General features: G+C 35.8%; 1 protein-coding gene across 1 annotated transcript; it reads right to left on the bottom strand.

Moving 5' to 3' along the window:
- Positions 1–57: 57 nt before the first annotated feature.
- sftpba (surfactant protein Ba) lies at positions 58–11,772 on the bottom strand. Its single transcript, XM_081354066.1, has 11 exons — positions 11,567–11,772; positions 11,131–11,195; positions 10,496–10,570; positions 5,393–5,515; positions 5,115–5,228; positions 4,956–5,036; positions 3,078–3,258; positions 2,610–2,752; positions 2,425–2,505; positions 396–503; positions 58–266 (listed from the first exon to the last, which is right to left on the bottom strand). The coding sequence occupies exons 1-11, from the start codon at positions 11,616–11,618 to the stop codon at positions 231–233; spliced, it is 1,059 nt and encodes a 352-aa protein (XP_081210192.1). The 5' UTR covers positions 11,619–11,772; the 3' UTR covers positions 58–230.
- Between the last annotated feature and the right edge of the window lie 879 nt (positions 11,773–12,651).

Raw genomic sequence — 12,651 nt, forward strand, 5'->3', positions numbered from 1 at the left:
TGATATGATGAGGAACACCAAACATATGAGTTATGATTATGAAAGAGGCCCCAGTCTGTGTGGATAAGGTTAGTAAAACTTTAATAAACTGGGTGTAATGTAAAGGAACAGCAAGATATCCAATGGATCTTGTTCAGTACATAAAAGATTTATCAGTTTATTAAGCATTGATTGTCATTTGGCAAACTATATGTTAACATTTAGCAAGAGCAAGGGCAGCTGAATCAGATTTATCCCCAAACGTTCTTCTGACAGAAGGACACTGCCTGTAGGAGTTATATGAATGTGTTTAAAACAAAAATTTAACTTGCAGAACATGAGATAAAGATTATTAGAAAGCTAGAACATGCACATTGGCAGATTTATTCATTTAAAAGGCTTTTCAGTGCACTTACCCCACAGTCGGCAGCGGTCTGGAGGTCTCTGCAGATGTAGTCCAGTCCAAGACTGCAGGGGTCGGCAGCAATCGCAGGCTCCTCACCAGAAACACACAAATTTGCCCTCTAAAGAGTCCAGAAAACAGACAAATACCTCATTTAAACAGTTCAAACTATTTATTAAGCTCATTTTATAAAAACAATTTTTAGAAAATCAACTGACATAATGTTGCGTTTTAATTAAAAAGGTGCATTTAGGTGCCAATTAAAAAAAAAAAACATTTATGCTAGCATTATTATAAAGTGTTTTTGTGAAGAGTCTAAATTTTCATGAGATGAATAATTTTAATAGTTATACACTCATAATAGTTTTCTATAAAAGTGTTTTAATTATACATGCTGCGAGTCTACTTCGGCATACAGATATGATGTGACCCGTGATGTTTCAGTAATCCCCACTATCATTCGCTGTCTCCTAGATTTGCTAGTGGCATAATGTTGTTTGGTGATGAGAAGAGCAAAAATTTGACAATAAAAACACTTTATAGTGCTTTACCAGCGGAGACATCTGTACGTCATATTCAAGATGCAAGATTTGAAACTACGGAGTTGTGATGCCCATATTTTGTTGAACAGGTAAGATAATTAGGCTAACTATTGTGTAGACCGCTCTCTAAAACAAAATAGTAATTTAAATAAAACTCAAGAAGAGACGATCATGCAGATCCACGTCAATAAAGCAGCATCAGAGCCCGTCTACAGAGAGCCTGGCCACTATTGTACCGAATGTTGGTTGTAGTTCCACCAGAATTCCACTGGGGGCGATCGCCCATGAGTGCAAAATGAATGGGAGTCTATGGGGCTAGATGGCTAAATGTGTCTCTTTCACCCGATTGCCGTTGAGAAATCTCAGATTTTATTGTAGTTTTTGCAAGTTCAACATGGGTTATAGGTCGAAAGTTGAATGAACGAGTACTTATGTCCTTTCGATTTCTTACAGTTTGAGTTGTTGTTGCCCATAACGCGCTAGCATTCTGCTAATGAACGCTGATTGGTCAGTGAAGGACTGATTACGACCAGAGATACCGCTTGATGGCATCGTGTGTGTGTGTGTGTGTATTTCCGGCGTGGTCTTTTAAAACAACAAAACAAAAACTCTTCTAGCACGTGTATTTACCTGTGTCAGCTGTGTTGTCGATGCCTCGAGAGAAAAGAAAGTGCAGAGCGTGAACGCACCAAAGTGACTGAAGGATTGCCGTAAAGCAGTATCTCTGGTCGTACGATGTGTATGACGTCATTGACATTTTAAAAGACTTTTTAAAGCAAATAAGTGACTCTAAAAAATCTAACACCCAATGTGTAATTTCTTTGCATCTCCTTTCGAATACAACATTCAAATTACTAGACAAAAAATTATATCCTGAGAAAAGTGGATTTTGATGGGTATAGCGCCATAGACCTCCATTCATTCTGCACTCGTCCTGTGAGCGCCCTCATATGGAGCCAGAGTGGAACTGCAACAGTTCAGAAGCCGGAAGTGTACTGAGAGTGAAACTTCTCGCCTTATTAGACATTCTCTGGCAGCATCTAACACCATTGATGGAGCATGTGAGTGTCGAACACGTAATGCGCATGTGCACGTTGTCTGTGTTTTCGCGGGTTTGCGCAGAAATAATGGATAATCGTTTGCACCTTCGAACAAGTGCATCAGGGAGTGCGTTCTCGAGACACCAGGCACTGTTTTGTGTGGATGGGCGGCCGGAGCGCTTTAAGGGTTTTTCTGTTAGAACGGTGTTGTGTTAGCGGCCCCTAAGTTAATAACTAAGTTTACCCACACAGATTTCACATCGGATTCAAGTTGGTCAAGCAAGTTCACCCACAGAAAGAATCCGTTGACCAACAGGAAAGCCTGAAAACCTGCCTGGTTTGACTTCTGTGTGAGTTATGCTTCATACATTACTACACTATTGACAAGGTGCAATTTTAAGGGAGCTCAAAGGTCTGTTGTCCAATTTCTTTTATTCAGAAAGTAAAAAAATCTGGTTACCTTACAAATATCCAGCGGCCCCTGTGGTTTGCTCAGAAGCACACGTAGCTTGTTCCCATGATGCTGCACGTACGCATCACACTAGACGAGATATAGATTAAGATTTTAATTTTTAATTTAATTTTTAAATATTACAAATTCAGGGCACTCAAAAGTCAGTAATTCAGAGCAGCTTAATGTCTAACCTTCGGCATGGCACCGGGGTGCAGCTGGCAGACGGTGTCGAGGAATGAAGCAGCCTGGCGCTCGGTGGCATTGGAGCCCAGACGCATTCGAGTCAGAACCGCCAACGTCAGACAAGAATCACAATCAGAACGTGCCGGAGGCGCTGTTCAAGAAAGAGAGAGGGATGAAGAAACAGAATGGGAGGCAGAGAAATTGATCTAAACCAGGGGTGTCCAAACCTGTTCCTGGAGGGCCACTGTCTACAGAGTTTATCTCCAACCCCAATTAAACACACCTCCACCAGCTAACCAAGGTCTTCAGACTCACTAAACGAGCTGGTTGGAGCAAAACTGTGCAGGACGTTGGCCCACCAGGAACAGGATTGGAATCCCCTGGTCTATAATTAGCATTTTTGTGAATTATTCCTTTATTGATGTTCAGAAGTGTTCAAGACAAAAATCAGCTCAAGCCAATGTCTGAACTCTAACCGTTGATGGGATGCTCCCGTATTTCACAAAGACGAAGGAGAGTGCATATGAAGTTAGGAGAGGTGTTGTCCAGTAGCGTGTCAACCAAGAGTTGGACGTATTTTTCAACCAACTTATTGCACTGTGACTGAATCAGAGGAAACTCGCTGCACAAATTCTCAAGCAGGATAGTTATGATGCTCTGTAGGGGAGGAAAAACACAAAACACGGGTTCAGGGTTCTCGCTTGATGTGACCGTTTTTTTCCATTGTGAAAAAATAAATTACAGCTGCATTTTTTACGCATCTACAGCGTTCCAAATTATTATGCAAGTGACATTTCAGTCCAATAAACTTTCAGAATTTCATTTTTTCAAAGACGGTGTTTATTTTATTTCTCCATATCTTTTTAGATAACTGGTCTAATTTAGATAACTGGACAATCTCAGACAGATTTGTTAAATCGTTTGCCAGGTCTACTTAAATGGAAACCCTACTTAAAGAGGTTGACCCACATTATTAAGCAAGACACAGTTTTCATACTATATGGGAAGGAAGAAAGATCTTTCCCAGACAGCAACATGTCGGCCCAGATCCGACCCACATCTGGAATCCACATGAACCAGATGTGGCCCGGATCTGGGCCGACACTATGTTATGCAAAAGACATGAAAACAACTAATATTGTGTTAAAACTGCATGGAGATTATCGAACTATCATAAGATTTGCACAAGAGAACACGAGCACAAGAGAACTCGGTCAGATAAAGTCTTAAGGAAAGTTTCTGTCAAAAAAAGGAACTTGCTAGAGTCTCAAGAACTTCTCCATGCAGGCTGGCAGTTGTGCGCAAAGTTGCATTTCAAGCTCACAAGAAACGTTTGATACTGAGATTGATAACAGTTTTCTAAAAAGATACGGAGAAATAAAACAAACAAACTAAAATCTGAATGTTTATTGTACTGAGAAATCCCACTAATGTCACTTGCATAATAATTTGGAACACTGTGTATTTTGACTCATTATTTGATCAGAGAAAACATACGATTTTGAAGATGATTAGATCAGCAATGCAGCATACTACATTTTAGAACATTTATTAAAACTTTCGCTTACTAGGTAAAATAAATCCCTGGTGAAAAAGAAGTACACTTTAGCATACTTTTAAAAAGAGTAGGCCTACTTATTGTTGAGATAATATGCTATAAATGCAAACGGAATGCAATGTTTCGAACACTTAAACGCATGTTAATGGCAATTAAAGGAAATGTATTAGTTTAAACTTAAATTAAATGCAGTTATCTGAACTTTAAAGTGTTTTTTTGTTTTTTTTTCACTCAGGTAGGACTTAAGTACATCATTTCTAATGAAACATCCCAGACAGCAACATAGTGTTGGCCCAGATCCGGCCCACATCTGGCACACCTGGATTCCTCACGTACCAGATGTGGGCCGGATCTGAACCGACACTATGTCGCTGTCTGGGATGTCATGTACAGTATTTAAATATATTTGTAATTACAAGTTTCAATTTAGTACATTTAAAATATATCAACTTTAAATGTAATTTCAAAAAACACACTACAGTTAAAATTATAATTAAGTAGGCTGTTTTACTTGTGCTTTATAAGTGTAGTTCTTTAAAGCATGACAAAATATTATTAAAACAATGATTTAAAATGTACTTTAAAGTAAAACTTAAGTGTACTCTCTTAAAATACACTTGGCTTTTTATTTGATTAAGATTATATTATAAATTATAGTTAAAGAAATAAAGATTTGAACTACAAGCGCACATTCAACAATTAAGCGCATTAAGAGTGTAAACCGCACACAAATCAGTAGGAAATATGCCATTATTCTGAATCTGAACTCCATGTGTAATGTGATTGTGAATTTCACCTCAGTCCTCTCTCTGGGAAACAGATACCCAAGTGCGCTCACAACGTATGAGCAAACAGAGCACTGAATGGATCCCTCCATCTGTGTTAGAGAGCAGAGGAACTTAAGTCAGCTATGCAGAACATGCAAAAAAACAACAACAAAAACTTCCTCGGTTACCTTCATAGTTTCCAATGGCACAGTTTTTGCCATGTGATTAAGCAACAGATCTTTCATCCTCCCACTGTCACGGCCTCCACACAGTCCAAGAAAAGTACAGAGGTCACTTGGATTCTACAGAGAGAGATTGAACGACTTGTGATTTTGACTGTTGCATCTTTTTGTTATATGTACATTTTCAAACCCATGTGCATTAATTTTACCAATGAATATGCACAATACAATATCCCATTGGTCAAACGCAGTCTAATCTAACTATAAAGCTGTGAGCTACTCACCATCATTCCGCTTATGAAGGCGATGACCAGAGGAAGCATCTTTTCCACCTCAGTGTGGCAGAGTTTAGTGACTTTGGGAGGCAACTTATCACACACTTGCTCAAGATTGGCAGTTAATTTGGCCTAAAAATTAAGATCAATTATTGCATTGAAGTTACATAAGAAAAGAGAAAAAGAAAAATGCTTGGACTAAGGATATTATTTACACTACCTCTCCTTGCGTAACTCTCCTAAAAACTATTATTTTTTCCTCTTTTTTTTGTCCAGAAATGTTATATCTGTCTATATGATAAAATAATTATTGCAGGTTTTTTTTAATGATTTTTATTTTATTTACCTTTAAATTCTTGAATTGTATTATTTTAATTGAAAATAAGCATATTTTTACATTATTTTACACACACACACAAAAAAAAAAGACCAGAAAAAAGACCTAGTTCCAGTCCAATTTCACTGAGCCTCTCTGCTGACCACTAGTGGAAAAAAAAGACATTAATCTGTATTTTATGATTATTGCCACTAGTTTATCTATGGAGATTCTATATAGAGCAAATAAAATGGAATATGGGAACAAAACTTAATATAAATTCAAAACATAAATGCATTTCATTAATTATCTATTTATATGTGTGAGTGGTGTACATGTTCTGCAATGGGGATATTCTATAGTCTCATCCAGTCATTTGCACATGTATGTTCTGGATTGTGTCAGAGTTTTTTTTTTTTTTTTGACAAATACCCCCCATTTTCCCCTTTTCCCATTCATTCCTTATGGGGATCAAATTGACCTGCAACTGAAGGATTTGTTACTATTTTTATTACAACTAAAAACACCTTGAATCCAGACAAATGTTTTTTGTATGTGTATTCCTATTTCAAGTGTAAAAGTTTGAAGCAGACCACTCACACATTTAAAAATGTAAAAAAATAAATAATTTCAGGACAAAATGACCCAAGGAGAGGAGTAGGGTTAAAGGAGCTGTATGTAAGAAATCTATTTCAATTAATCATAAAATGCCCCTGATGTGTCACTAGACATTAAGAAATCATGTTCATTTCAAATACTTATATCACTGACAACAGTAGTCCGGCCAGGATATTGTAATTTAAAAAGTGGACTTGCAGCCCTCAACTGATGTTGATGTTGTCATTTTGTGTTTTGGCCTGACGCGCCTCCCTCCACCTATCTACCAATCACGAAGTCAGTAGTGTTTCGGGATCCGGGTTGCCAGCTTTGCTCTAACCTACTCTAGTCGGATAAAAATGTCTAACATTACTAAATCAAAAAGACCTAGTTATAATTCAGAAATTCGTCGTGACAAAGTCCGAAATAAAACCAGAATTTGTATTGGAGATGCTTTTGAAAGATGGAGGCGGCTGAAAACAGAGAAGAATTTGAACACAGACGCAACGTTGCTAATTTTCTCCAGGACAGGTAAGATTCAACTATGCTTGGCTAACTTGTACTTGATGTCAATGGACATTTCATATATTCATGACAGTCGAACAAAGTTTTGCATGTTCGTGCAAAGTAACGTAACATTAGCTCACATGGACGTATCCTAACATTTGCAATGCATTATGGAGCCCGTTTTTCTTTCATTATGCTGAGACGCTGAGGAAAACAACATTAGCACGCCCATTATGGCAATTTGAAACGTAATTGAGACAGAAGCCTAACTTTACCTCAGAAAAAATGATTCGTCATTCGTTCTTCTCGTACAGTATATCGTGGACTAAGTTACACATGCTGCAAGTTGACCTGTATGACCATTGCTTATGTAATTTAGTTACTCTAACAATATTTTCTAATGGGACTGAAAACAACCCTGTGATAGCCATTGGTGATATTGAATTTGTCCCGCGTTATAATTGCTGTGGCAAATGTTTTGGTTATTTGTTAGCCTACTTATGACAAAAACTTTAGTAATGAAATCGAGATTTTTTTTTTTTCGTATTGAAAAATAAGGAAGTTTTACTTTGTTGTTTATATGTTTTTTTTTCTTTGTTTTACTATTATCCTTTTTTTCTCAGATTTTTTCAATTGTAATTGTATTTATATGTTCAAAATAAAGAAATCAAATCAAATTAAATATCAAATCAAAAACGCTTATCTCTTCAGCTATTATGGCCCCATGCAGCAATCTTTATGATTATATTTAACTAATGACAATTAGTACATTTTTTAAATACATAGTTACTTATCAAAATATCTCTCATGAAGCATAAACATAATTAACAGAAAATAAATTACTGTGTACGTCTCGTCGTCACTTGCCATTGGAAGCTCATTGAAGCAGCCTACGTTTCTGCTGAATCCTGCAGCTTATCTGGCAACCTCGAGTCAGGGGGGAGGGGGAGGGGATACACCGCTCTACAGTATTTTTAAAGTGATTGCAGTACCAGTTTTGGCCACAATCCTACATACAGTTCCTTTAAAACTCTATGAATGCCTTTGCATTAGATACATATATCAAACCAAGTGGCATTTATTTTAAATAAAGACAGTACAAGAAGACTTTTCAAATAAAACATTTCACCAAAACCATAAAACAAATATATTTGGACATATTCTAGTAGTTGAACATTAGCGGATCATGTTCATATATAAAGTGATGTACTGCACCTGTACAAGCAGGTGAAAGTTTTTTGAAAGTCAATCCTACATTGGTTAGAACTCAGAAAAGCTTGTGCAGAATTTGTTTACAGATGCCAGTTGGTTTGATACTTTTCAGTCTAATGTAATGCCTGTGGTGTCTTAAAGGAATATTCCAGGTTCAGTACAAGTCAAGCTCAATCAACAGTATTTGCAATATGATGTTGTTTACAACAATTTTTTTCCCCCTCCTTTTCTTGAAAAAAAAAGAAAAAAGAAGCAAATATCTTGGTTACAGTGAGGTAGGTACAATGGAAGTGAATGAGGAAAATTCATAGTCTAAACTTTGACGTACCTTTTTAAAAGTACAACTACAAGACGTAAATGATCATGATGTCAACATGATTTAGTGTGAAGAAAAATCCAGCACACTTTCATGGCAATTGATAACTATTTTTACAATTTGGCGAAATGGCAGCGAATTTGGATTTTTTTTCTTTTTCATTTTGGTACGATCTGCTTACTATGGAAGCTTATGGAAGCTTGTTTCCGCCACTGAATAAAACATTTTAAAAGATAATTGCGACTTTTTAATCTCACAATTGCGAGTTTACGTCTCGCAATTCTGACTTTATTTCTCAGAATTGCGAGATATAAAGTCAGAATTGCGTGAAATAAAGTCAGAATTCTGATATATAAAGTCAGAATTCTGAGATATAAAGTCAGAATTGCGAGATATAAAGTCGCAATTGCGTCTTATAAAGTCAGAATTCTGACTTTTTTTCTCGCAATTGCGACTTTATATCTCAGAATTCTGACTTTATATCATGAAATTCTGACTCCATAACACATAATTGCGAGTTTATATCTCGCAATTCTGACATCTTTTCTCAGAATTGTGAGATATAAAGTCCAATTCTAAGGGGGAAAAAAAGACAGACTTTTTTTTTTTTTTTTACCTTAAAATAGTTTATATCTCACAATTCTGACTTTATAACACGCAATTGTGACTTTATTTCATGCAATTCTGACTTTATATCTCAGAATTCTGACTTTATATCACGCAATTCTGACTTTAAAACACGCAATTGCGACTTTATTTCACGCAATTCTGACTATATCTCGCAATTCTGAGAAATAAAGTCAGAATTGCGAGATGTAAACTCGCAATTGTGAGATAAAAAGTCGCAATTATCTTTTATTTGTTTTTATTTTGTGGCGGAAACAAGCTTCCATAGCTTACGGCCCACTGACGGTTAGGTTTAGGGTAAAAAAAACAAAAAAAAACTTGTCAACATTTGTCAATTTTTTCATGAGATCAAAAAAAAATTTTGCTTATAAACATTTTTCTGTGTAAAGTTATTTATAATTTTACAACTTCAAGTCATAACACAACAACCATAAAAATGCTGAGAACAACTTTACAGTTTAAGAAACACAATTTAACAGAATAATTAATGGAAGGCTTTTATAAAATTGTAAGTGTGACTTTTCTGCTATAGAAAAGTCCAAAATATGGCCCCATTTACTTTAATTAGACGTGCTTCATTGTGAACCTCCATTTTTTACAAAAGAAAACAAGGGATAAATAAAAATGTGTTGTGATAATCTCCAATATTCAACAAGTGTGCTCCATTGAGCCTAAAACAGAATATTCCTATAAGTGATTTAAGAGGACAAAATATCATGTCATTGTATATTGTATGTAAGGCTCTTTGTAAATCGGATGTGTTAGTACAGATATAATACAGGGTCTTTGAAGGACCATATCTGACCGATAAGTGGACAGGTGAGAAACACCAAATTCACCAGATTTGTGAGTGAGAAGTTCAAAAAGTGACACCATGAATAGAACCGAAGCAATTCACTTCTGCTTTTCAATACAATTTCCTTATTTATTAGAAATACTATTTAAAACATGCTGAAAATCATGCAAATTTTAGATAAATTAAGCTGCAGTCATGTTAAGACTTTCTCAAAAGCTTTGGCATTGATTGTAAATTCATGATTTTCAGTTTTAAACAGCAGCACTCTCACCTTAATCTGTTTCTCCTAGATAAAAGTAAAACACTGTATCTCAGACATCAGCCAAGAGACCATGAGTATTTTTTATTCACTATTACATCTGTCTGGATGTGCATGTGTGAGCGTGCGTGTCTGTGTTCACCTGGTAAAGCCTACGTTGTGCGGCCAAAATGTCCCCACAAGGACAGCAATACCAGTCATTTTGTATCTTGTGTGGACATTTTTGGTCCACTTGGGGAAACAACTTATAAATCATACTAAGTGATGTTTTTTTAAAAATGTAAAAATGCTGAAAGTTTTATGTGATTGGTAGGGTTAGGGTGTAGAATATACAGTTTGTATAGTATAAATATCATTATATTTATGGAATGTCCCCATTAAACATGAAAACCCAATATATATGTGTGTGTATTAGTGTGTGCGTGTGTGTGTGTGTGTGTGTGTGTGTGTGTGTGTGTGTGTGTGTGTGTGTTTGATCACACCTGAAAGTCTTGATTGGAAACGAGGTCCTTCACGAGCTCAAAAATCTGAGTGCAGTCCTGACATGTGTCGCCCATCTACAGAATATAAGATGTTAGAGAATGTTCAAAGGTCTAGAGCCCATTGCTTTATGTGTAATTTTTATCTTATCAAATGTTTAATCTTTAGGGTGGAGAAATAAAAGAGAAGTGAGAGCTCTGGTACTCTTAAAAGTTTGTGGTTTGTGTATTTCAGGTACTGTGTGAAAGAGTTTGAGGATATGAAAATTACAACTTCTATTTTCTCTAATCTGTCAATTTCGTCTTAGAAACCAAACTATGGATTTAATATGAAAAAAAATATATATATATGTATGAAATTTTATAAACTAATCACAATAATTCTGGATTTGCAATATGTGTTAATGACATTTTAGCATTTTATAAATTTACTCTGCCTTATATTGGTTTTGTTTCTTAAAAAAAAAAAAAAAAAAAAAAAAAAATGACTTCCAGGCTAAGGAAATAATATCAGTCCAACCAGTTTTTGAAATGCAGACTGACAGGTTTTGTTTAAGAAGTCAGTACCTATGTAACAAAAAAAAAAAAAAAAATGAGAGAAAAAAAAAAGCGAAGCATTTAAGATTCCTAAAACTCACCACAGTGTCATCTGCACCCATCGAGACTTTATCCATGCCTGTTGTATTAACAGATCTTGTTTTGACTGTTAAAAACAAAATAACTTTTTCATTAACCTCCACTGAACTGAAGATGAAAACGAATTGCATGCATTTGGAAAATAAATAACAGTATGAGAATATCACTAAGAAATTTGTATAGATTTAAAATTCAAATAAATGTACACAAGTTTTGGGTAGATATTTGGAGAAAAAAAAATTGATTGAAATAAGGAAAACTTTTTAATATAACAATAATATCTGATTATATTTCTTGTCACACTATATTATTCCATATTTTTAATTCAGTATCATAACATTACATAACATTGCAGTAACATTAAAAAAGCACTACAGATGTATATAGACATTCACACAGAACATATCAATAATACCGTCATCATAGCAGTTCATTTACCTGAACCCAGAAGGGCAGTGAAAAAGAGGAGCTCCAGTTTAAAGGCAGTCATGTCTTCAGTCACCTCGGCTAGAAGAACTAATGTAAAATTCTCAAATTTGCCCCTGTATATAGCGATGGGAAGGTTCAGCTCAAAGAGGAACTACCCTTTATATGTGACGCCCCAAAAGCACAACCCAGACGTGATAACATAGACCCTTCACTGTGCAAACGAGAAAGCTGTGCGTCGACAAATAATGTTGCTTGATCACACTATTTGACAGCCAGGAAAGCCAATATTTGTCATGTTTCTAGACCATTAGTTATTAGTGATTCTTGCTAAGTCAAGCAGCGCTATGGCTCATAGTCAGGTTAGATATTCATACTAAGACTTACACTGATGGAGGGACCCGACTTGTTTCAGATCTATAAGGAAGACAGAGAAGCCACATAGTTTAAGACTAGGAAGACCTACAGAACTGAAGGATAGATTTATTGTTCTTATTAATATTACATTTTCAAAAGTTTTTTTTTCTTTTGTAAATTAAAATTCTATTAATTTCTACATTTAGAAATGCAGTAATACGTCTATTCAGTTAATAAGTTGACCAGGAAAGATAGTCATTTTGTCTTGTATATGCATGTATTCTATCATTTGGGGTCATTCATTTATTACTTTGTCATTGTTTAGTTATCTTTGTAAATTGTGTTAATGGACTCCAAACCTGTCATACTGTCCTAGTGTAGCTGTTCTTGTGTTACTGGCACAGCGTTATGTAACCACATTGTTGCACTGCTGTAACAGACCGCACAATACTCTCAGCTTGGCATCAGTGCAGTTCCTCTAGTTCACAGCTGTACTGAAACTGAGCAGAGCTGGCACAAACCCAGAAAAATGGTAAGTTTAAGTGAATTTTAAGTATAGGATAAATGATTATTGCTTTCCTAAAAAGTAGGTTTTAAATGCAACTCATCTGCTCTTTAATAGACCAAGACTATGGGCCCTATCTTGCACCAAGCGCAATTGACTTTGTACACCGACGCATGTATCATTCCTATTTTGCACCCGCGCACAGCAGACTTTTCCCTCCACAGACGCACGTCGG

Source organism: Scardinius erythrophthalmus (assembly GCF_964197995.2).
Source record: "Scardinius erythrophthalmus genome assembly, chromosome: 23".
Taxonomy (NCBI): domain Eukaryota; kingdom Metazoa; phylum Chordata; class Actinopteri; order Cypriniformes; family Leuciscidae; genus Scardinius; species Scardinius erythrophthalmus.